Source organism: Pezoporus flaviventris, unplaced genomic scaffold (assembly GCF_033815535.1).
Source record: "Pezoporus flaviventris isolate CSIRO_AGI_PZ_B2104156 unplaced genomic scaffold, CSIRO_AGI_Pfla_v1 ptg000021l, whole genome shotgun sequence".
In the NCBI taxonomy this organism is placed as follows: Eukaryota; Metazoa; Chordata; class Aves; order Psittaciformes; family Psittacidae; genus Pezoporus; species Pezoporus flaviventris.
In genome coordinates, this window is record NW_026892569.1 from 435716 (window position 1) to 461741 (window position 26026).

The 26026-nt window shown below is 40.4% G+C and overlaps 1 protein-coding gene across 9 annotated transcripts in view; it reads right to left on the minus strand.

Moving 5' to 3' along the window:
• The window catches only part of GRM7 (glutamate metabotropic receptor 7), a 297928-nt gene that overhangs the window by 97519 nt on the left and 174383 nt on the right, over positions 1–26026 (minus strand). For 8 of the 9 annotated variants that reach the window (XM_061455687.1, XM_061455681.1, XM_061455684.1 and 5 more), the window contains 2 exons: positions 15233–15373; positions 1475–1675 (listed from right to left, as the gene is read on the minus strand). In XM_061455687.1, coding sequence (XP_061311671.1) covers positions 1475–1675; positions 15233–15373 — 342 coding nt within the window. The remainder of the gene's footprint in view (positions 1–1474; positions 1676–15232; positions 15374–26026) is intronic. The other variant, XM_061455686.1, reaches the window with a different exon arrangement.

The window sequence follows — 26026 nt, forward strand, 5'->3', positions numbered from 1 at the left end:
GAGCTAAGGTTAGAGAAGACCTCCTGGTAAGTACATCCACAAGGTTTATGAAGGAGCAATAGCACTAAGTTGCTGGAAGCAATCTGCTCGGGTGCCTCTGGGCTGACTGCAGGTAAATATTTGTTACCTGAAACAACATTCATATTATGAAACAATTGTCCTGGGTTCAGCAGTAGCAGTCATGTTTCTCCTTCGTGGTAGCTGGTGCAGTGCTGTGTTTTGACTTCCAGCCTAGCACCAGGGCTGGTGATACCGATGTTTTCGGTTGCTGCTAAGTGATGTTTACCCTGACCAAGGACTTTGTGAGGCTCACGCTCTGCCAGGGAGGAGGGGAAGCCGTGAGGAAGCAGAGACGGGGCGCCTGACCCAGGCTAGCCAGGGAGGTATTCCATACCACAGCACGTCATGCCCGCGGTGGCGGGTAACTGGGAGTTACCCGGAAGGACACAGGCTTCCGGGTGGGACTCGTTTCTTGGCCGGTGGTGTCGTATTCTCTTCTCTTGTTATTTTCCCTTATCATTGTTGCCGTTAGTGGTAGCGGTGGTGATTTGTGTTGTACATTGGTTGCTGGACTGTTCTTGTCTCAACCCATAGGAGTTGCACTCTTTCGATCCTCCTCCCCGTTCCTCCGGGAGCGGGGAAGGGGAGGGCGGGCTGCAGCTGCTGTCAGCCAGGCACCACTCACTGGTGAACAAGCTGTCTGGCTAGGGTTTAAACCATGACAACAATATATAGTATGAAACCAAAAAATTACAGTAAAACATATAAAGGCATGAAAGTTGTGCTAATATTTAGGCCTTATTTATACAGTGCAGTGTAGGGAAAATACATGAAAGCCAGTTGTACTGTCTGAAACAGTGGGTTGGTATTGCAACCATCACCGCCACCTTTGGGAAGCACAGGTGGATAAGTGATAAGAAGACAAAAAGATAAAGTGCTCCCACCTTCATTCCCAGGATGCTTTGTCTCCTCTGAAGTCTTACTAGAGGAAGGAATGTTGAAGTAACTATTCTAAATCACACAGGGTCTGGCTCTGCAAGAGGACCTGGCCCTTTAAACTGTCCTCTCCCACCTCTTGAGCATGCAGTTAAGCTAGGTTCATCCTCGTAGTTTTCTCTAGGTACAAAACCAACATGAATTAAGCGAAAAAAAGATGTGTGATGCTAACAGACTTCTAGGGCTTCAACAGGCTTACTTAGTCAGAGACAAGCTTAGGCTTTTACCCAGTTACTTTTCCCACAGGAAATCAGTCTTCTGGAAGGTATCCTAAAATAGCAGCAGCAATTTCTGTCTTTGGGCAGTAGTAACCTGTTTGCCTTAGCCAAAACATGAAAACACACGGTCTTCTGCCACAAACTAGCATAACAATGAAAAAATCTTGATCTGCACCGAATGAAAAACTGTATAAAGTGAAATTAAGTGGAAAAAAAGTCACATGGGTCAACGTGCTACTGAAGCAGTGGGCTCTGCTCACCGTTGAAGTTAACACTGCGGATGTACTTGAGCAGCTTTTTGCCTCCTGCATGCTCCATCTCAGGGCAGACCCCAGGGTAGTCAGCACAGAGGTCCTTGTTCATGTGGTGCAGAGCGTGTGCCATGGCATACACAGCATCGATCACGAACTGGACCTTCCCCTCCTGCTCATAGTGGGAATCTTTGCCAATTCTCTCCTGTCCTGCATGTTAGAAACAAACACACACACACACAGAAGGACAGTAAGGAACAGTGATTTCCTGATATCAAATACAAATGAATCCTCCTAGAGCACACTTAAAGAACTGAATGCTTTAATCAATATCAAAAAAATTAAGTTATGGTTTTACTAATTGAAACAGAACCAAGCCTTTTGTGATAGTAGGATAATTAACATTTCTTGCAAGTTATTCTACTGTGGTCCAAAGAAACAAATCCTACCATAATCACAACCTTGAAACTAACCTACAGGGACTATCTTAAAGAGAGAAAACACCAGACTTTGTGTGCTCCCAAAGTATATCTTTGAAAGAAGAAGGCATTTAAAATAAAGCACAGCTGGTATTTAAAGTCTGATGTTTTGTTCTGCTGCAAATCCCAGTCTCTAATTGAAAGACAGCCAGATTGAGGGAAGAAAGAATCACTTCAGAGCTGCAACCGAAGGGGTGCTCCAGAGAACTGAGTGAAACATGCCTGCTATTAACGCCACCTCGGGTAGCTCAGTCTGTTTGCATTAACTACGCACCCCTCCTCTTTCCAACCTACAGAGACTGAAATGCCCTTCAGAATCCACTGATTGCCTTTAAAATATTTTAGCAGGCAAGAACTCAAGGAATCCAAATGCTTAATGTCATTCCAACTGCAACAGGGGAAAAGCAATGGTTTTAGAGTCATTCCTTGATTGCTGCAGCACCCAGCATGTTCAAAACTACAAACCCTCTGCCTCAGAGATCTTCCTATCCAACAGGCCAAGGCATAAGAAAAAGTTTGAGAGAAAGGAAGCATATTTGCATATGGAAACTTGGAACACAGAAATTAAACCACAAAGGGCCAAAAGAACTCAATTGCAGTGACAAAAAAAGTATTTCAGGTGTTTGGCTCATGCCTTAACCATTCTCTCCCTCTCAGACTTGATATGGATATGTAATATAACTGTAAAACCAGGGAAGAAGGTGGTCTTCTTGTTTTTATGGTTGTGTGAACTGCAACTAAGCAAACCAAATGGTATATTCAGAGCCTGAAGAAGGCACAACAGAGAATCGGGAATCTCTGATTTTTATTTTTTTTTTTATGGCATTGTCCACTCACTTCTTGTTTTACCTTGTCCAAGTAACACCTGCATGATTCAATCTGTCCAGCTGAAAGATGTGTGATTATACTTCCCCACCTCACCAGGGTTTTGTGAAACATAATTACTGCTTGTGAAGTGTTCTGAGCTGCATTGATGAAAGCAGCTGAAGTGCAATCTATTCTTTTCCAAGGATGGCCACACTCCACTTGTTTTACCTACAGCATCACACTTATTTCTAACCTCACATAGGGCTTGATCACCTTCCTGCAGTACCTGCAAGTCTGCCTACTGCCAGGAGCTATGAGAAACCAGCGCTTGCAACTATTTGAGAGACATCCAATCAAAGTAAATGTTCAGTTGGAGGACACAAGTGGGAGAAATTTCTTTGTTAACATCCTTAATTAGAAATAGGGATGAGTGAATTTAAATTAGCTGATTGATACCAATAAGAAAAGGAAATCAGGTTTTTAATGAATGTGAGAACTAATGGTTTTTAACAGAAGCAAAAAGTCCATTTTTCTGTTGCTGCTCAGCTAAAATGTTTGTACCAGCTCGGGAGACAAAGGCAGTTCCCCCCAGACAATCCTTTTTTTCTCTTGAGTGGAGAGGAAGTAGACCAAAACTACAAAAAAGCACACAGAAATCGCCACCTTGTAACAGAAATTCTATCAGCACAAATAATGTCTACATATCCATAAAAATCATTGAAGATAAGGAAAGATGTTAATCCCCTTATATGAACATCTTTAATGATTCAAATTTTTCCTCCTTCTTTGGTTACCTCTGTAATTACCAAACTGCACCTTTGATGTCTAATCCACTCAACCTGCATACCATGTTTGAGAGACCCATTACCACACCCCCTCAATTTTAAATCTCAGCTACACTGGAAACATTGAAATCCTGCAAATAATTCAGCAGTGTAAGACAGCTTCCAGACTGTGAAGATCCACATACTGTCCTTTTCATTATTTCACTCCCCTCTCATTGATTGCAGAACTTACTACATTTCCAGGCCCTGACAAGGAAAATGCTTTTAAGTGGTTTCAGCTCAGCTAAATAACCAAATTAGCAATGCAACAGAAACGTATGCCAACGGAAGTGAATCTGGGATTGAAATGCTGCACACAAACAATACTGATTAGGCATATTAAGTTCCAGAAGCATGGCTGGCCAAATGCACAGCAGGAAAAAAAAACCCTTTAGCAGTGAAATATCTGTGAAAGGAACCTGAGCAAAATCCACTTTAAAAAGCCCTGAAGAGCAACATTAGCAGTGTCCCAGTATGAAAATAATAAAGATTTGAAAAACTCAATGGAATTTCCAGTAAAAAGAATGCTTTCCTGTACTAGAACCAGCCACTTAGTTGAGTTTATTATCAAGAATTTGTGCAAAATAAATCCAGATATATTGTCAATTCTAACTGCCCTCCCAGAAAACATACAGAAACTTATACAATTAGATCAACAGCTTGCTATCCTTCATCTAGAACATAGGTTACCTTTTAAAGTGGCTTTATTGCAATTAAAAATTTAGTCCAAATTTGAACTAGAAAAGAACCTGCAAAGCAATTCCCACATTTTATATATGTCAAAAAGCCTCCAGGCTTCAACACTAAAAAAAAACAAAATTAAAATATCCAGTTGAACAGTGCTCCTTCTAGTTTATATCAAACTACCACCATATTAATCCAATGAGCAGCAAATCAGGCCCAAAGTCTGTTCTCAGACAGGAATAAACCTAGGTGATGGGCACAATTTTATTTCCAACTTCAATGGTACTGTGACAATTTTTTCCCCCTCCTTGGTTTAGCTGAAGAAACCAAGCAGAAAATTTTACCACATGCTTCAGGACTAGCTCCTGCATATATGCCTGTAGAGAAATTCAGTTATTAATTATACCTGGAATAAAAAACCCAGAAGTCATTAGCTTCTTACAGCTAAACATAGCAATCCCAGTGCTGGGTATGCCTCCTAGCAAAGAGGTAGTCTTGAACCCCCAGCCCAGTCTTGTTAGAACACTGTGGACATCTCAAAGAAGCAAAACTTGGTGCAAGAGAAAGGATGAACTCAGGTGTTGGGTGCAGCAAGAAACCATGCACCCTCCATGCTCTCAGAAGACACCAAAAGCACAGAAGGCAAACATAAACCCCATTTGCACTATGATATGGGAATCTTCTGCTCCTCTTACATGCCCTGTTCTTTATAGGTTGCCTTTTTATCTTTTTCTTTTTAACTCTCCATAACTTGGTGATCTCAGGAGTCATGCGACAACATTATTTTCTTCAGCAATGAAGTAGCTGACACCTGAGACATATACACACAAAGCGATTTCATGAGAATGCACTTCTGCTCCATGGAATTGAAATGGAGTACCTTGGGATGTCAGGAGAAGGATGAAACACAAAGGCAATTTATTGACATGAGCAGTTTTTGCTTCCAAAAGATCTATTTGAAGGTGATGACAAATAATTTAACCTCACTTGTTACTAGAGTCTCAAGTGACCATCATTATGATTCTTACAAGACTGAGCAGTTAGGTCTCTTGCTTCAGGCAAATCTTCACAAGAGAAAAATACTGCAACAAAGAGGAAAAAAAAAAACAAACCCCAAACCCAGAGTAGTGACAATACAGAGAGAAAGAGGTCCTCTTGTACTATCTCCTTCAGATGACAGAAATTAAATGCAAGTTTAAGTACTCTTGGTCACCCTTTCTGCATCTCCACAAGGGTGACGCTTAACACCTCCTTGTATGGAGAAGGAGCTGACAAAACAGTTTTTCATACTGCATTTTCTCAACATCTCCCCTTCAGCTGATTGTTCTGGGCTCATCATTGATCATAATGTACGGAATGTGATACGATGTACACATAGTATTGCAAGGACAATTTTTATCACATATAATTGATACAGATAGATATCAAAACCCCACTTCTTTGGTGCTTACATTAGCTGAATTCAGACATTGGTTCAGTTTCTGAAGGATTAAACACATTTTCAAAAGAACTTACATAGCTGTGCTGCTAAGAACCCAGTGGTAGTCGTCATTAGCAAGAGATTTAATTTAAAGATTGTGGAATGCTCAAAGTCTCAAACAAGCAGCTATTATTTGCACAAGTTAGAATTCAGCAGCTGGTTAAGTGCTGACAGAAAAATGCATACTCTTCATCCATCTCCGGCATATTTAAGCATCATTAGAAGCCTGATGCTTGTGAGCAAAGAGACATCCATGAAGCAACAGCTACAATTATTAGTCTGTAACTGTGCAAGTGCCTATACATGCTATTTCATAATGATACTGAAGCTTCCTCCAGCTACACACAGAATGCTCAGCCTCTGCAGCTGCAATGGCTGTACTTGTGGTACTCCAGAAACATGCACAAGAGCAGAAAAGAAATGGAACCATCTTTAATAGACAAGTACCTATATCCAGGGCTCTCCAGAATAAGATCAGAGCTATTACTCCTTGGATATTCACTCATTATATAGACATTACTGTACATACAAGGAGGTGTAAAGTCTGAAAGCTTCTCCAAATAAGCTCGCTATTTGAAAGTAGCTGAGTACTACAGCTTGAGAAAAACTAACAATATGCTAGAGTAAATATTGTAATTTAAATAAGTAGAGCATGACAATCAGCCCTCTTTGCAATATAATCCATGTATTGTCATTTTACAAAGAAATGCAAGATTCAATAACACAGCTATGTAGTTACAGTCATCTATCCAGCCCATCCTAATTCAGAAGATCTCATTATAGACACAAGCCATTATCTTAAACCCCTCAATCCAGTCCTCGTGGATTTTCTTCAGGAAAACAGATGAACTTTCAAGTTTCTACTGCTAACCACACAAGAACATCCTTTTGTGGTAGGACAAAATTTCTGCCTTACTTCTAATGGCTAAAGTGAAATCTTGCTTAATCTCCTTTGCAACCTGCTGTGTCAGCACAGCTCTACAGCCTTCTGTGACTCTGATGAAGAGAGATAAATTCATATTGCGCAACAAATTTGGAAGTCAGGCCAAGTGTTCTATGGCAGTGACAAGCTAGGCAGTCTTTTTTAACTAGAAAAGCTTTTTTTAAAAAAGTTAATATACACTTGACCCACAGTCAGACATCTGCAGCAGCAGATATACAGAGATTCAGCTGTACTTAGTGACTCTATCACTGAAACCCTCAGAAAGCAGACAGAGTCAGCTTTAAGCTCAATACACTAACACTCTCCAATCAAACTTAGGAAACCAGGCTCTCACAATGCCTTACACTGTATTTGTCATTTAGAAGGACAACAAAAAAAATATCCCTGTACTGTAACTAGTTTTCACTAACACGTATTTCAGTAACAACCAAAATGAGCATAGTGCTCATTTGCACAGTGCTTATGAAAGTCCTACCGAAAATTTGTTATTCCAATACCACAAATATCAATATTACATCATAATGATGGTGATAATAATAACAATGATAATTCTTCAGCAGTTTACAGAAAGTTTGCAGGGATGCATTGAGTTTTGTGACACTACATCCACTTCTATCTGTCAGACAATGATTTTTTTTCCTCAATTACACTGATTCAAGCCACCGTAACAGTTTCTGTTCTCAGGTATGCATGTGTACACCAGAGTAGATTTTAGATTAGAAAACTGACCTAAGTTTCTTACCTGAGATGTCTTCTGTGCATTCAACATTCTTATTAAATCATGCAATAGGTCTCAACTATATTCCAGTGCTGAAGTACTACACTCATAAATAAAAAAATCAGCACCAGCATAGCCAGCACCAATGTAACTAACTCACAGACACTTTACAGCTTTATATTGCTAACCTGTAAATAAAGCAAGCTTCCTGTAGCAATAACTGCTGGTGAAGATGGTGATCAAGAAAAAGTGAAGAAAAAGCACTTTTTAAAGATTAGAAAGCTAAATTGGAGCTATCTTTGTATTTTAGCACTTGGATGAAAATGCAGTTTGCAGATAGAGGAATAGGTATGTAAATAGCAAGACGACAGTCATTTAAATCATGGGGATTTGTGGCAATTCACCTTGGCAATCTAGAAATCTAAGCAATTTTAAGAAATGTATTTCTGAAAGATAAAAGAGTTTAGAAACACATAAAACTTAAGAATAAACTCTTCAAGGCTGGTTTAATGAACTGACCCTTGCACGATTCTTTCAGGAATTTCAGGTGTACATATATTTTGACGTACTATGACGTTAAACGAGATTCACTTTTTGAAATCAAAGCATAACAGTCATTAAACTGCAATGTGTACTTGGAAAATTTGATATTATACGAAAAAATATTTTGCTTAGAAAGAGTTACACATAAGCAGTCAACTTGCGAGCTAGTGCTTAACATGGCTTACTCACACCTAAACTTGTGCATATCACTTCAGACAAAAAAGTTGACTTTTGTTTTTCTCATGGGTGTTAGCATTGGGATGTATTGACAGTCTGAAGATTGTTGAAGTATTTACAAAATAAGATGCAATGCAACCTAGTAAAAAAATAGAGAACTGAAATCCTGGATTTCAAATATAAGTCAAAACTATGTATGTAAGTTAAAACTAAGATATATGGTTCGCTAACCATACATCTACATGAAAATCTTAGCATCTCCAAGCTGTGGCTACAGCTGTGTTGGCTCAGAAAAGTTAAAGGAGTCACCCAAAGGTGAGCTGGACTTGGTAACAAGCAGTTTATTGGAGAGCATACTGCTTCATTCAGATGTACCTTGAATTTGTTTCCCCCTTTAAACATTGTAATTTGAGAAGAAGCCCGTCTATAACCAAGATCACACACTACTGGAAAGACAATCATCACCACAAAGAGGAAAAGGCAGAAGCTGTGAATGGAAACGTTACAAAAACCTAGATCAGCCACTCCCTAGCAAGGAAACATCATGTAGGTGTCCTGAGAAAGAAGTGGGGAGGAAGAGTCAGGCTATACTAGCAAAGATGGAAAACAATTATCCAGGCCACTTATTTACCTGCATCAGAGCACAGGATGTAATTGAAAAGATAAATTTCCCCTCCTGGTCTGCCCTTTAACCTTATTCATAGCTTGCAGGGCAAGCAAAAGAAGATAAATTTTAGTCTTTATCCTTTCTGCACTGAAATAATATATACCTTCGCACACACACATGAACATACATTTTGTTCCATACCTTGGAGCCTGGAGGAGAAACTGCCCAGAGCAATCTCTGTAACAACAGCTAACTGAAAGGTTTTTTTTGCTCATGCCTATGTCATCAATCACACACGATAAAATCCTGAGCAAAAATCCACCCTGAGATACAGGCATGCAAATCCTGCTGTGTCCAGGGAAAGCTGGGAAAGGTGAAAGGTATCCAAGGCCAGTATTTGTCCTACAGGAAATTGCTTTACAATATTTATACAGGATTGATGACAACCAGCTTTACTTAAAATATTTCTGTATTTCAGTTCCTTGACTAACCACTCCTTAGGACTACAGTACAGTTTAGGACTACTGCCTAGGCAGGACTGCTTACAGATAATGACAATAGTGTTAACAAAAGGACTTGGTCAAGTAGAAAGACCTACTATCACTGGCCAAGATTTGGGGGAAGAAAGGAGAGGGAATGATGGGGGAAAAAATGAAATAGTAAAAGGGATAAGAGCGATAGCAACAAAGTATGGACCTCCTCAGTCTTGGCTGTTCAACCACAGAGCTTACAAATCAGTCAGCTTGTCTTTGCGTTACACATGGAATAAGATTCCCCCACCTTTATGTAGCTGCAGAAAAAATCACCCTGATGCACAGAAAATTGCCGGCTGACTAAAGGGAGCTGACCAAACTGCTCAGCCCTGTGTAGCCTTGGGAAGGCAATTCAAGGCAGGCTCATCGTGTTCAGCACACCTGCAACAATGGACAGAATGTTTTCTCAAGTTGCAGATTCTTGGACAAAAGAAAAATGTACTGTGGATGGTTTGGATCCTCCTAAACCTGCTTCTTATGAATTTCTGAAGACCTGAAGAATTCTGAACTGATCTGAAGAATATTTGTTGTAGGACCCAGATCCAGTGATATCCACAACCCTTACCATGAATAGGAAGAGGGTGCTAAGAAGAGCTGGGAGCAACCAGCAATGCAACTCTGCTCTATTCCCTGCAAACACCAGCAGTGTTCTAATGAAGCTTTGGTTTCACCTTTACATTCTAGCAACAGCAAACATTTGTTTGTATAAACCTGACATCCTGAACCTTGAGCAGTGCCGGAGATGGAGCACCGTCGGCATTCACAGCCCATGACACCATCAGTGGGAATCAGTCCAAACTTAGCCCCTGTCCCTGACACAATTTTTAGGGCACTGTGAACAGTTAAGGGCTTCTGACACCCTCAAGTCCAATATATATTCATCCCAAAGAAGACCATGAAGCTGCTCTCATAAAAAGTGAATCGCACACCATGGCTCTTGGCATTTGTTTCAAAAATGCTTTAGATGTTGGCCACCTGCCAGTAAGTTGCTTGAAACATCTCGGGCAATTTATTTTTTCCCTGAGATGAGGAATTTTGATAGCCTTTTGAGAACTATTTTCCTTTCCATAGTAAATTGCACTTTGCTAACTTATTTGTGCACTAGATCACTACTTGTAGTCAAATTATAAATAATAATTGGATATCCTCCGGCTCTGCTATTTGCTACATCTTTTGTTTCTCATTATTTGTCTTCCCCCAACATATGGCTTCACAGAACAAGCCATCTCGACTGATGGTAAAATAAAGATAGAATACTGCTACTAGCTTCCTTATCCTCAAAAAAAACCCCAACCCCCCAAAAAGCAACCCCAAAACCTACCAAATCCCAGCTTTCGGTATAATTTTAAACCAAACTACAGGTAATAAAGTGGGTTTCCAAAATTTTCTGTCTTCTCCCATCCCTATTTTCCATGGACATGAAACACAGTACATTGCCACACTGAGGGTAACATGCCAGGTGTCCTGGGTTCAGCAGTACCAGTCATTTTTCACCTTCTTAGTAGCTGGCACACTGCTGTGCTTTTGACTTTCAGCCTGGGAACAGCGCTGATAACACCGATGTTTTTTGTTGCTGTTCAGTAATATTTACTCTGAAGAAGGACTTTCTGAGTCTCATGCTCTGCCAGGAGGAAGCAGAGACAGGACACCTGACCCAAACTAACCAAAGAGGTATTCCATACCACAGCACGTCATGCCCAGTGTATAAGCTGGGGGCAGTTACCTGGAAGGGCGAGTTCACTGCTGGGGTCGGGCTGGGTATCGGTTGGTGGGTGGTGAGCGCTTGTATTCTCTTCCCTTGTTATTTCCCTTATCATTATTATTGGTGGCAGCAGCAGTGGTTTGTGCTTTACCTTAGTCACTGGACTGTTCTTATCTCAACCCATGGGAGTTACATTCTTTCAATTCTCCTCCCCATGCCTCTGGGAGTGGGGGGTAAGCAAGGGCGGGGAGTGAGCGAAGGCTGCCTGGCTGAACTGACAGGCTGGGCTCAAACCACGACACCAGGTACCCAGAGTTGGGCTTCCATCGTTTTGGGTATATTGATATATTTCTCAGACACATTTTTTATTTTGAGAAAACCCGGACCAAGTGCAGCTCTCAACACTTTGTATTGCTTCTTCCCCTTCAAAGGGTAAATCCCCTTATAGAAAAGGCATTTACAGGAAATTCTGTCAGACATATGGTAAATGCCACACAACTTTACTGTAAAGTGTAAACATCTAACTATTCCTTTTCTACTTTAACCTTTTTCATTACTAAATGGAAATCTGTTCCCTTCTTTCCTCAGTAAACAACAGTTTTATCCAAAGCAGGCTGATAAGCAAGTCATTTATTGATCTTACGCAAAGTCTCTGATACACATTGGCACGAGGTATTCTCTCCTCAGCTTCAGAAGCAAGTGTGTGTGGATATACACACATTCAAATTGCTGCCTTTTTAATTATTATTACTTTTACCCAAGACACCTGGGTCTTTCAATCCTTCCTTGTAACCTTGTCAGATAGAAAGTCCTTAAAGTAGCCTTTCATAATTGATGCTCCTTGACATTTGACAGGGATTTGGCCCCTGAGCCACTAAATCTTCGCCCAGTAAAATCCTGCTGATGAAGCAAGCCCCGTCCCAGGATCACCCACCTCCAAGGCCTCCTTCTCTTCCTCTAGCCTTCCATGAGGACCCAACACAGGCCAGGGCTCAGAGATGCCCCAGGATGGGCAGGTTTAGGAGTTTCCTCTGTGTGTAGCATGGCATGTGAATTTGCTCACAACAAGACTGGGGGAGTTGCTGCTCACTGCACAATGACCAAAAAGATTCAGAGTCCTGATACTGAGCCTGCCTACACACTGCCAGGGAAGTTGAATCTGGATCCTTTGAGGCATTTTCTCTTGTTCCAATTTAAATTCTAAACACAACTGTCCCACTTCTATGAAGCCTTTTGCTAAACTTCTGTCACTTCATCTTGCAGGCAGTATTCTCACAGCATTTACCCTAGAGCAAGTCATTGTCTGAGCCATCATCGGGGCTGTGCCTTTAGACTGGTTACGCTTGCAGGTAATTAGAAAAGCTCTCTGAGTAATCTACATTCTGATAAATGACATCCAAGGTGACATCACCCTCATATCACTTCATTAAGTCTCCTTGAGTGTAAAGCTATCTGAATTAAAAGCTATGTTTAATAAGGGAAACTAGTCAAGTGTTGTAATTTCCTCTGCAGGTAGTGGTACCTGCCATTAAAATGCAGGCACTCAGGGTATAGCAGATGCCTCTGTGTATTCCAAGTGCTTGTATTTCTCTCTGGCATCCGCCTCTTTCTGCCAGAGGTGGATGCAGGTGATTCTGATGGCACAGTCAATATTCCACACCGTCAGGTGGAGACATTCCTGTTGGAGGCAGGAGCACCTATGCTGATGACTGTTGTTAGCAGAGAGACCTGCAGGCACACTGTGGTTGTCTGCACAGAGGCGGCACAGTATGATATTATTAAATAGTCAGCACTGTACATTTGATGTTAATAACCACTTTGAAACTTGTCAACATCCTGGTTCATGAGGATATATACACAAAAAGCTTGTTTTATCATCTGTTAATTCCATATCCCCAAATCTCATGGCACTGGTAATGTTATTACAATATGGTTTTGTACAGGAAAGTATTTTCAGTTGAGCTCACAAAGCCCAGATCCCACCTCTGCATGTAACGTAATGTGGGCAGAGCATTCAGCATGGATTCCTTTGCAAAATCACAGCTATGAAACAGAGTGCTGTTTTCTTCTGCAAAGATAGTTGTTTTATTCTGTTAATCCTTTCCTGGAAAAGAACATTTTTCCCCAGCTAGGGAAAATTTTTATGCTTAAATAAACACAAATGTCATTAAGGCAAAAGTTGCGCATGTAGAGATATTTCAGAAAGTTGTAATACAAAAAGGTAAGGCGCCTGCAGGGTCCTTCTTGGAGAAGCTTCTCTTCATGGTCGCAGTCTGTGTTCCATGAACACTGAGCTCCCTGCTATATGCAAGCAGATTAATTTAGAGTAGGAGCTCCCACACCTCACGCCGGTGCTCAGGAGCTCGACTGCTGCAGGAACCGATGGCCTGTAGCCTACTACCTTGCTTCATTACAAATTACTAATCAAATTTTAAAATAATGATGATGAACCTTCATAATATTATTACATCAGTGAGACATTACAACTCTCATGCTAGCAATATAATTCAAAGCTAATGCTTTTTCTGATGCACAATTTACTTCAGTTTGTAGAAGAGGGAAGGAAGATGTCAGGGCATGTCATTTGGTACAATATCGAGCTATAATGCGGCATTTCAGTTCAATAGGGTAAGTTAGCCAATGAAAACAACTGTTTCTGCTGAGGCTTTGCTGAGGGAAGCAGAACGCCATTTTATGCTCACATCAGAAAGCATAGGCTGTGAGCAACTGTAATAAAATAATGGCATAAACAATAAGGGTGAGAACACACTTTTAGAAATTATCCCAAAGATCTTGTAGCAATTTTTAGTTCAATTCCAGCCTTTGGGGGAGATTCCAAATGCCAAATTTAACAGCAGTGTATTCCCAGTGGTAACTGCACTGTTTCTATGAACAACACTCCTACTCCCATCCATGAATTGAAACCAAAAGCAGATGATATGAAATATGGAAAGTTTTCATCAATTTTCAAAGTGAAACATATCCTCCCTATGAACTAATTTCCTTTGATCAAAATTCAAGGCAATTATTCAACATAACACATTAAAACTGCTGTCATGAATAATTAAAATGAGAGGGAAGGAAAGGCAAGGGAAGGCAAAGGCAAGGCAGATGTCAGACAGCGTTATTGGCCTTACCACCTGTATCATGGGGTATATGTTCTGGTCAAAGCTTCTCTGCTGCCTTTTAAGCCCTGAGCAAATGCCCAACACTGCACTACAGTCATTCATGTCACAAACACCAGCTCATCGAGGACCTGGCAGTCTGAGGGCAGACTCACCATATTATGGAGTTTTAGAAGTACTTTTCTAGACAAGTACCCTCAGTATCTTCAATCAGCACAAGATCATTAAACTGGCACTGCTGCTGTTATCCCTGTGGTAGCCCTTGTTCAGTCCTGGATAACTCCAGGAACACATCAGTGCCATTAAGACGGTTGTGCTAAGAATTGGGTAACTCAGTTAAAAATGAAATCACCCTTGGGCATCTCTGTACTAAAAATAAATCCCTGAGTCTTCATGTGATCAGAAACAGGAATTCCTGGAAAAATCTGATCTTTCAAATGGTGTCAGTACCTCATACAAGGAAAAAAGGAGTGAATCTGTCAGCCACCAGAAAATGAGGCCAAACAAAACACTACTAAAAGTCATGAACCTCAGTCACAACTACAGGCTGAAATTTACCTAATTGAGGTTGCAAAAGGAATTATTTAACCCCAATTTCTTAAACAACATTACTGAGAACAAGAATCTGAGTAACAACTTTATGCTACTTAAAATGAAAACATCTCACCCTGTACTACTACTTTCCTACAGGTGCACTTCCTCCAAAAGTTCAATTCAAAGGCACATGCTTAGTACAGGACCATGAGCAGACACAGGAGGTGGCCAATATGTGAATTGCAAGTAGCTGACAAGGCACAAGATGTGGAAATATTCTCCCATCTAAACCAAACTAATAAAAAACCTGTTCAAGCCACCTTGTATTCAATCAAAAGCACATCTGGGTCCCACAGAAAATACTGATTTTCCTGCTGGATAGACAGCCAGAAAAATAAAAGAAGGAATAGAAGAACGTATTTTTTGTTGTGTCTAATCTACTTCTTTTGTACTGCAAGGCAGATGCTGCTGTTCTCTTTTCTCTACAACCTACAAAACCACAATTTATTTCTCCAATCTGTCTCCAGCCAAGCTTCCTTACATCAAACTTGCAGCCACTCCACTGCAGCTCACGTCCACCAGCACAAGGAAGGTGAAACAAATTAAGTTACCTGTGCATTTACGGTCTGTGTCTTCCTTCTTTGACCCGCTGATGGTTAACTTGCAGTTGAAGTTCTCCTCCCAGTACTCTGCAAACCACACGTTCCTCCTGTTGTTCTCCAAGGTGCGAGAGGTGAAATAGGTATCAAACCCTGGAGAAGGAGACAGGTAGGAATCTGAAGTTCAGTTTGTAATGCACAGGAACTACTGCAGCCTGGAAAACAAGTATTTGTTTATATCTTTTTCAACATCCAGCACACATTCACATCTCTATCCACATGGGATGGTCATGGAAAGGAAGGAAGTCCATTGCACGTTTTACCTAACCAGCTACAGCTTGCAAGTCGATTACTCTGCTGCTGTGAGGTATAAAGCTAGGTAAGATATATGTAAAACAGAGATTAATATAAAAGAGAGTTATAAGCTGAAAGCATTAATTAGATATATACCAATAAGGAATGAAAATAAATGATATGGTACAGCTGATATTAGGCTGAGCTCAACACAACTAATTTTGCAATTAACCTCTCCAGACCTCCAGAGAAGGCAGTTTCATCTAAACTGGCTATTATCAGTCCACCTTATTGGTTTCAGAGCATAATTTTTTCCTTCAATTTCCTTTCAGAAAGGTACAGATAAGCTCAGAGAGCAAAACTTCTAAGAGGTAACTGTGAATCACCACAGTTTACTGGGATTGGGCATCCTGGGGTTGGTGAGTGGGGAAGGTTTCCTTCCTTAAACCTGTGAGATTCAGTCTACTAGTGAAGTCACAAACAGCTTGCAATGCTGCAAGGGTAAAAATGATACACAACTCTAATATTAAAATAATGGAGAGAAACATTACAATTTTCAATACCTGAGCTGAAGGGCAATGAAGATATCTGAAGCCCCCAAGTTGTCTTGCATTGCAGAAACATAGCCTTCTATTCGCCGAAATAAACCGCATAACTATTGAGTAGCTGTGTAGCAGCAAATAGTACTTAGTTTTCATATTGCTCTTAATCATATTCTTTCTCTCTCCGTAGCACCTTAACAACTTGCCAGAAGAGAAACATACTTTCCTTTGGCTTTATTTATTTATTTTTGCAGAAATGTATATCACTATATATACACACCTATTTATGGAAACACACACACGCATGTGTATAGTGATTAAACAAAAGGTTTATCTAAAGGCTTACAAATCAGGAAAGGTAATTAAAAAAAAGCACTCTACTACAAAATTAAATCCTGATCTATTTAATTCTGATCACAAATTACATCTGCCATATTGTATGGATTTTCTCTATCTAGTTTTCAAACTCTGTAGCTTAAAACTGAGCTAGATACCCTTTCCCAGTTCAGACAATACCCCTTCAAAGATTATCAAAAGAAACATCACATTACTAACTATCCCAGGCACCTTGTTTCACTTGGCTGTATTTAAGCACCCTTCTATCCTTCATTCTCTTCCAAAACTGAGTTAATTCCCAAACGCCTAAGACACCTTTGTGCAAACAATCACAAATCAATAGACACATGTCCTAAGTACTAGCACGACAACCGAAATCTGACCTTTGGTGCTGCCATGACTGAGGATCCCACAAGAGCACAGTGTGGCGACAGACTCATAGGGCAGTGACTCAGGCACCCATCCCACTGCGTGAACCCGCTCCTGATGGACAATGGTGGGTCCTCAGGAGCATGAGAGCAATGACCAGTGAGGATCACCACCCTCCCACAACATTTTTATCGCATTGCTATCCCAGTATACTTTTGGTTTTGCTTGGCAAACAGATAATCTGCACAAGGATAAATATACGAGTTCACATCTACACACTCATACACAAAGTCTTTTGTCTTTTTTCTCTTGTCTTTTTTTTTTTTCTTATTGCAACCAACAAAAGTTGTATTTTCTCATCTGTTCAGAAGGAAAAGCACATGGAGTGATGCAGCCAAGTATTCTTAGCAGAGAACATGGAAAAGGTTTATCACAAGAGGTGCCAGGAAAACAAGCAATTGTTGTTCCACCCCTTTTGCCAGTTTACAGGCTCCTGTCAGCCAAAATCCCTTGTTGGTTTTACACTTTCCTAAACCTGACAGTCCTTCGGATAAAAGGGCACCATGCCCATTCTCTTCAGAGAGTTATATCAGTCTTACAAAAGCATATTCAAATGGCAGGATATTCACCACTATCAGTAGTGCTGAATACTTTTCCTAAGTCTTTCTAGTTATCTGGTTTTAGCCTTCAATGAGCAACATCAGAGATTTTGCTTACTGAGACAGCTAAATTCAGTATTCTTCTGCAACCTTCCAAAACTGTAATCCCAGTCAAGTTCAGTTACAAAAGAGTTTTTTCTTTTTCTATGAAGGTTGTTGAGGTTTTCAAACTATACAAATCTGAAACCTGGATAAAGCAGATCAATCAGAAAGAGGACTTGAAAATGCTGGTTGCACACTGAGAAGCTCAGAGCTAAATTATAGTGCAAATCCATTGAAGATGCAAATCTCAGAATATCTACTTTGTCCCTTTGCTTGGCTTTACAGCCTGTACTAGCACTGCAGAAGAGGGTGGAAACACAGAAGCAGCAAGCTCTTATAGATACTAAACCATCTCTCTATATTGCATGATCACATGGCTCCTTTTGAATTTGCAGTTAGAAATGACAGTAAATACATATTCCATTGAAAGAGAGAAAAAAGTTCCTTGCACCATAGCCAACAATTTCTCTCACTGAAATAGGTGGGTAAATTGATGCAATCTGGCACTCCACACAATGAAATTGAGTCAGAGGAAAAACATATGGCATCGTTAAATTAGCATAGCAATCCATCCGCTGTGGGATAAAAATAGACAGCATGTAAACAGATGTTTTAAAATAAAAAAGAAGATTAGGAGTGGGGTCAATCTGTCTCCTTGTATTAGCTTTGTGTACCATTGACCCAACTGTAATATATATTTTCCTAATTCTGAACCTACTGTTCATGACTTGCATCCAAAGTCCACTGCTCCATAAGACATCATCTCCAAAAATCAAATCAGAAAAATAAGTATTTGGATCTTCCAGAAATGGGCTGAAATTAAAATTTCACCTCCAGTATCACTAGAAAACATGGGTTGGTTTCTCCTGCAACAAATATCTCAGAGTGCTTCAGGATGGTGACAAACCCTAATCTACCAACTCAGTACCATGCTCTCTAGTTGGTAGCCAGCACCTGAAGGACTACAACTAAATCTTGGAAACCTGCAAGCAAAACACCAGAACGGGACAGGAGAAAAACTCAGTGGTGTATTTAAGCACTACTGAATATTTGAGTCAACTCCATATACTCAGTACATCTTGTCCTGCCCTTAACATGCATTTTGTAGCTTGAAATAAAAGCTTCTGTTGTGGTTTAAGCCCAGCCAGCAACTCAGAACCATGCAGCCGCTCCCTCACTCCCCCCACTCCGCCTTTGCTCACTGCTCCCAGAGGCATGGGGAGGAGAACTGAAAGAATGTAACTCCCATGGGTTGAGATAAGAACAGTCCAGTGACTAAGGTAAAGCACAAACCACTGCTGCTGCCACCAATAATAATGATAAGGGAAATAACAGGGGAAGAGAATACAAGCGCTCACCACCCACCAACCGATACCCAGCCCGACCCCAGCAGTGAACTCGCCCTTCCAGGTAACTGCCCCCAGCTTATACACTGGGCATGACGTGCTGTGGTATGGAATACCTCTTTGGTTAGTTTGGGTCAGGTGTCCTGTCTCTGCTTCCTCCTGGCTTCCCCTCCTCCCTGGCAGAGCATGAGGCTCACAAAGTCCTTCTTCAGAGTAAACAGTACTGAGCAGCAACTAAAAACATTGGTGTTATCAGCGCTGTTCCCAGGCTGAAAGTCAAAACCACAGCAGTGCGCCAGCTACTAAGAGGGAGAAAAATGACTGCTACTGCTGAACCCAGGACAGCTTCCCAGAATAAAACTGCATGAGGCTGCAGGGAAAGAGCTGATCTGTGATGGCAGAGACCCCTGATCTGTTGCATTTATACTCAAGCAGGGACTTAACCTGTGTTTCCCATGTTTTAGGGAAACAATTTAGTAAAACTCCTGCCACAACTGTTGTACTCATTTAATAGCAAATTAGTGACTTAGGAATGTTTCTGTGCATGGTCTCTAGAACGGACTGCACAATTTCTGCACTACTGGCATGAAATATCCTAAGGAAAATATTCAAGTGGATGAGTAAGAAGAAAATTTAGAAAACACTCTTAGGTTTTAGGTAAATGCAAGCTAAATCTGTTTTCCTGTAAGACTATGTGTATTAGTTTTACTCGTAATTAAAAGAACATTTCAAAAGGGATATTGAGTCATAAGATCTGAGATACATACATGGCTCAGAAAATTATACCTTACCAATGTCCCAAACTACCTGACCTCTGGGAAAAGTGCTCTACAAATAATAAGATAAAAATCAATGTCTTGATAAACCTGTAATAGAATTCCATGAGAATTACTCAAAACCTTTACAGATTTAATAACAAACAACAACATTGTCATTGATTTTTTTAATGATCCTTCTGCACTCTCAAGAAGGAATACAGGTCTCTATTAAAGTGTGTACATTTTTTACCATTATTTTGTATTGATCAAAACAAGTAGGCAAGTGACTGACTGAGGAATGGAGTTATGCAGCACACCAAACTTCTATTAATTCCTACCAAGTGGAAGTACTGTGCACCCACTTGCTGTTTCGGTTGCATTGTAGATCAGTGCACTACTGCTCCCACATAGCCAAAATCCTGAAGACCTCTAAGGCATCACCTTTGCAAATAGTCTCCTTCCCAACATACTCAGGATGAAGAAACCTCCCATCTCCATAACCAGGACTGAGTGGAAAGTATCCTACATGGCTCCACAGGAGCAAGGCCAGGAGCGTGCTCATAGGCACCACTTTCAAGTTGATAAGTGTTTTCAGTTTTTACACAAAGCACCGGCACATGTGCACAGCTGGGGTACAATGCACCACAGAATAAGACCTAGAATGTTTCATACTATCAACTGAATGAGTTGAATGGTGACAGTTCACAGTGGATGAGATTTTCATCCAATTTAAGAGTCAGCAAAGAATGCTCAGTGGAATCTCACCACTCCTAAACCAATTTATTTTTTTTTCTGTTCTGTTTTGCTGTTTTTTTTCTATATCATTCTCAAGAGTCCTTCAGAGCAGTTATTATGACTGCTGAAATTCACTGGCTGAACAGAACACACACCACACTTGTTGCTCTTTGATTTGAGCCAGCAAATCCCTACCATTTTATTTATTTCCCCACCATTATTTTCAGAAGGGTAATTGTGTTCAATGTGCTTTAAAGCAACTTAAAAACAAACAACCAAGAAACCTAGAGGAAAAATATATTTTTCAATTAAGAGAAAATAGGATCAATTTAAAGATCTTACCATTGTTAAGCTTCACATTTTAAGCTAATAAGTAAAACAAACCCCAAGATTCCAATTCTCAGCAAATACTAATCTTTTACTAGTGTTACTGCTTCCATGCAACCACCTTTGTTAGTGGACTTAAACACTAGGATCCCCATGATGAGTTTCATGATTAAATTCCAATTAAAGAAAACTTTGTAAAGTAATTACATATCTATATTATTGTATTTTGAATCTTAAGGCTATGATGGACCTGTGTAAAGATTATGAGCTAATGCATAAGGATTTAAGTTACACGAGTTTAACAGCCACAACTACAGTAGCTCTCCAGTTCTCCCAAGCTCCTCCTAAGGCATAAGCACAACTGTGGCAAGCACAAGCACCTGCTCTTACCCTTGTACATGGCCAAGTGCTGCACTCAAGTGACAAGAGTTAGTGATTTCCCAAGATTCCCCATATACTTAAGAAAATTACTTTTTTCAGCAAATACTTTTAAGAGATATAGGTGGTATTTTTTTGAGATTTTACAAATTAAAACAAATCTTTTATTACTTTAAATCATTGTCATTTGATTAAATGATTATTCTTACACACACAGACATGACAGTACTTAAATGGGTTCATCTGTTTTTCCACCCCAGGATTACTATACACATTAACTATATAGCAATGAAACAGACTTAAAATAGAAGAGGGACCCTCTCCCTTTGATGGAGGGCTGGTGAAGTCCAGGCAAGGGAAGGCACATTAGAAATTCCAGGAGGAATTCCCATGTCTCATCATGGTCAAACTCTCCACGTCAAATTTCACCTGAGCATTTTATTCTGTGCTGTTTACGGTCAGTCATCCAGATGGAGAGTGCCAGCACAGCATGCAGACCTGCCCCAGGAAACTCTTGTTGTCCTCCAGCTGCCCCATACACTCCCAGAAACCTCTGAAGTCATCCTGGACCAGAGCATCACACCAAGGAAAGATGCCACAGAGCTGCAGAGCCAGGAGGACTTTTAGAGCACCTCAGTCTTCAAACAGAAAATGAAGTTGCTGCCTTGTGGTTGCTTTTTACACCCCGCAAAATAAAGCCCCAAAACAAACAAAAATCCAGACCCAAATGATTTATTTTTAACATTAATCTTGCATCTTGCCCATTTTCTGCCTGAAAGCATAACGCTCAGCTTCCCTGGCAGAGATGGCTGAGGGAATTATACGTGCGTTGGAGGATAAACCAGGCTTCAAAAGTAATGATGTGGTTTGCCATGGTCAGCTGCATTACAGACGGGAGATAAAATAAAAAAGGTAGGCTTGCAGAGGAGGCATTTATCATGGGAAGGCATCAGGCACCATATGTGGGGAAAGGACAGGCTGCAGATGAGAAAGATGCAGGAGGGCAAGGAGGTATGCAAAGAGAGAGAGGAAAAGAAAGAGATTAAACTTATTTTAGAGGATGCAGTGCTGTGCACCAGTGAAATCACCAGCAGCCAAGTGAAGTTCCCAGTATCTCAGGAGGAGAGCAGTGGGCGGGCGGCTCAGGAAGATCCATGATGATAAAGAGCCATCGGCATGGATGAACCAGATATTTATTACAAGTGCTTCTGTCACTTCTCGTTGACCAAATTGCTAGCACACCATGTGAAGCATCTATTTCGTGTGTCAGCATTGACTTCAAGTGCTCTCAGGTTATTTAATAAGGAAAATAATTAAGCCTAATTAAAGCACAAAGTTGTGGACCTGCCATATTTCTCATGTGCCTGAAATGTTTTCTTTCTCAGCCAAAGTGGCTCAGGAGCAAATACAGCATATTGACCCAATTTCATGAGTAGATTTTATCAGTTTCCAATATTTTTCTTCTTCGCTATTTTGTTCAAAGTATATCCACACTAATGATTCCTAGTTATACAAATTTTATTTACCCAGCTACTAAACCATCACTTACTATAATGACTGATATCAAGTGAGTTGAAAGCAGCTATTCAATTTTCTGACTTTCCTAGCATTCAAGCCAAAATAGTTTGATTTACTGACATTAAATCTGGGATAAGAGCATTAAGTGTGGAAGGATAAGATCAATTTTAAGATGGATAGTCTTTTTCTCAGATCTTATTATATTGCCCAAGCCACACATAAGTGTTATGTATTATGGAGTCATTAAGATACTCCACAGATATTTTCTTGACCTTCTTATTCAGTGAAAAGGCCATAATATTAAATGATTTTATTAACTTCCATTATGCCATAGAAATGCTTTGCAGATGTTTTCTTTTGTAATAGTTGCCGATTATAACGGTGAAAAAGGGTAGTTTAGTTGATGTCATATTTGACTTTTTATAGACATGTCATAAATCACGTATAAAGGAAATTCAGCTTGCCACAGTTAGGGCAAATTTAGGCTTTTAAACTATAAAGCTTTTATTATTGAAACAGATATTGGCTAAGTATCCTCACTATCACTTTTATAAAGTTATACAGCTGCCACAGCAGCAAGATCATGACCTAGGTGGTGTCCAGCCACTACTGTAATAGAAAGGTTAATATAGAAGTATATTATTATTCATTATTCTACATTTTATTGCCCTCAGGTGCATCTTACTTTCACAGAGCTCCTATTTTTTTATCAATATAAACAGCAGAAACCACTAAAATTGTTTCTCCTATGTGCTATTTTTATTGTGATACCAGCTAGACACCTCAGCTGAGGATGAGATTTTCCCATTGCAGCAGGTACTGGACACACACAACAAATTGCTCAGCCCCATCTCTTTCCCTTGCTGCCATGGTCTTCTGGATGGCATTGGGATCATCCTCTTGCCCAAGCAGGATGCTGATGTTCTAATAGAGAGGGACCCACTGTTTTCTTTATGAAGAGCAAAAGATGAAATCCGTGTCTCAAAGCATCAAGGGAGTTGTTACGGGCAGAAGATGAAGGCAGTTTGTGCTCCTCTTCCCCGAAGAACTGCAGGCTTCATAAGGCTCTGGCTTTTTCAGTCACAGAGGGACTTTCTAGGTTGATACCTGTATAGCACACACAGTGCTCTCCTTTCAGCTGAATACTCCACTTCTTATTCAAACAACTGCTGCTGCAGGAATGAATAATTTTTTGTGAATTGCAATATTCAGAGTCCCAGTCAAGGAAGAAGAGCTGCTCACATAAGCCTACTCTTGCAAGTGAGGATATGTCTCTGCTATGATGATTATCACCAGAGTCAGGACAAACAGGACAAATTTAAGAATACATCCAGAAGCAGAATGTTTCTCCCAGTAATTTACCCTTTCACACTGCCCAGTTATTGAAAATGGGCCATTTGTCTTCCCAGGACCTTTAGTACTGCTCATATCTGAAGATGAGCAAAAAGCTTTTCTTTTTAATACTTATCACAAGGCAACTCAGCTAACAGCTTGCTTTCCCTCTCGCTTGCATACCCAGTCTTCCTCAAATTATCTGTTGCTTTCTGCTTTACTGAAAAACAGATCAGCTTCTGCAGCATTCTGATGCAGCAGCAGTGAAACTCAAGCAGAGTTAAACAGCAACACCCAGGCACATAACCAAAGTGGTAGCAAGCCAGGCCCACGGGTCAGTATACAGATCTTTCCCATTAATAACACCCCCAAATTCTGAACTCTTATTTTAGTTTTTCTTTTGCAATTAACTATTGAACTAAATCCTTTGTATGCATTGATGTCTCCTTCCTTTCTTTTGCTGAGTTCTTTCTTCCTACCCTTTTGGACTAAACAGGAGAAGCTGTTCCACTGACGGCCTGTTTTATTTTAATAATGCAGAGCAGTAAAATCAGAGAGAGATACAGAAGGTCTAAATGCAGAACATGAGAGTGGTTTTCCTCCCTTTGATAGCAGCAACAGACAAAATGCTTAAAAGCATTTAAACTCAAGTCACCTGCTTGCATAATTTAAAGAGAGGATAAAAACACAGAAATCCCTTTACATTGTAATGCAGCAACTGGAGTAACCCCTAAATATGCTCAACAGGTTAAAATTAGTAATAATAAAAAAATACAAATGAACATGCTACAGTAAGCTAAGTGGAAAGTCAGAGCTGCTCATGGAGGAAAGGCTGTGGAGGAAAGGCTGAGGTTGGCAGTGCAGCACCCCCCCCCAGAGCACTCTGACCACTCAGTAGATTGCACCCCATACTGCTGTGCCACACATGCTCTAATTCAGCTGACAAGCCCAGAACAGGACAACAATGATGCTACACAAAAGGTAGTTTTCCATCACTCTGCGGTACACGACCTAAATTCCAAGACGTAGAGTCATAAATAACCCAGCGGTGGACAATGCACAGCCCCAGCCATGCTGCTCTGGCACACGTACTTAAAATCAACTTGCAAAAACCAAATCAATGCTCAGTTGCATTGTTATACCTCCCCAGCAAACAATACATGAAAGGAAATCAAAGCCTTTCCTCCTCCTGCCTGCAGTGGGAGGATAAATCGAGACACGTACCAATGGAAGCAGAGACGTACCTGGCTTCTGCATACAGAAGGGAGCGCAAGGAGCTAAGTCCTGGGCTGCAGAACTCACTGTGTTTCAAGTATTATTTCCTTATACTGCATTCAATCCCTTTAATTTATAGAATTAATTTTCTTTCTTTGTGTACATTTGCGTATGCCTTGTTACCATGCCAACAGGAATAATTACAGCATGTGTAAATATATCTGTGTATCCTAAAATCTATAGGCATGCTCAGAGACCCATACTTATGCACTCACAGCACACACACACACACTCCCCCAATCCAGACATTGGGAGTTGCCTCATTTTTTGCTGTTGACATGGTAACACTGGCTAGATGAAAGTAACAATGCTCTCCCAAAATGCTGGTTTACACAGTGCTGCTTTTCTGGGGGCACCTTTTCAGCCAGACACATTGGCAGTCACTTGGCCAGGAAAGCCTGCACACAAACTGGCATAACAGCAGCCAGTCATATACTGTGCTGGGAGCTAATACCATGGGCTGTGCACAGCTAGGTCATGTCTCAGTTTAAACTACTGTGTATGCTACCAATCTTATCTTCTAATTCTGCTTGAGATAACATCCCTAAAAAATATATTACCCAAAGACTCCATTGCATTCTTCCTTTCCTTTTCTTTCTTAGTCTTCAGAAAAGAAAAAATACTACTTCCTAACTTTTGACAACTGACTTTAAGATTATAAGGCAGCTTTAATAATGCCAGCTATGTGAGACAGAGCAATATAACCACTGTTCCCTCCCTCCCTCTTGACAGTCTTCTTAGCTGCTAACATAAAGTTCCAGCTTCCATTCCAATGGTGCACATTAATCCCATCAAACCACAAGGTACTATCCAGGAACAAGTGCTCAGATTTTATAGGAGAATATTAAGAAAATAAGGATAATTTCTGAGGCTGAGGGATATGGCACAATTGGAC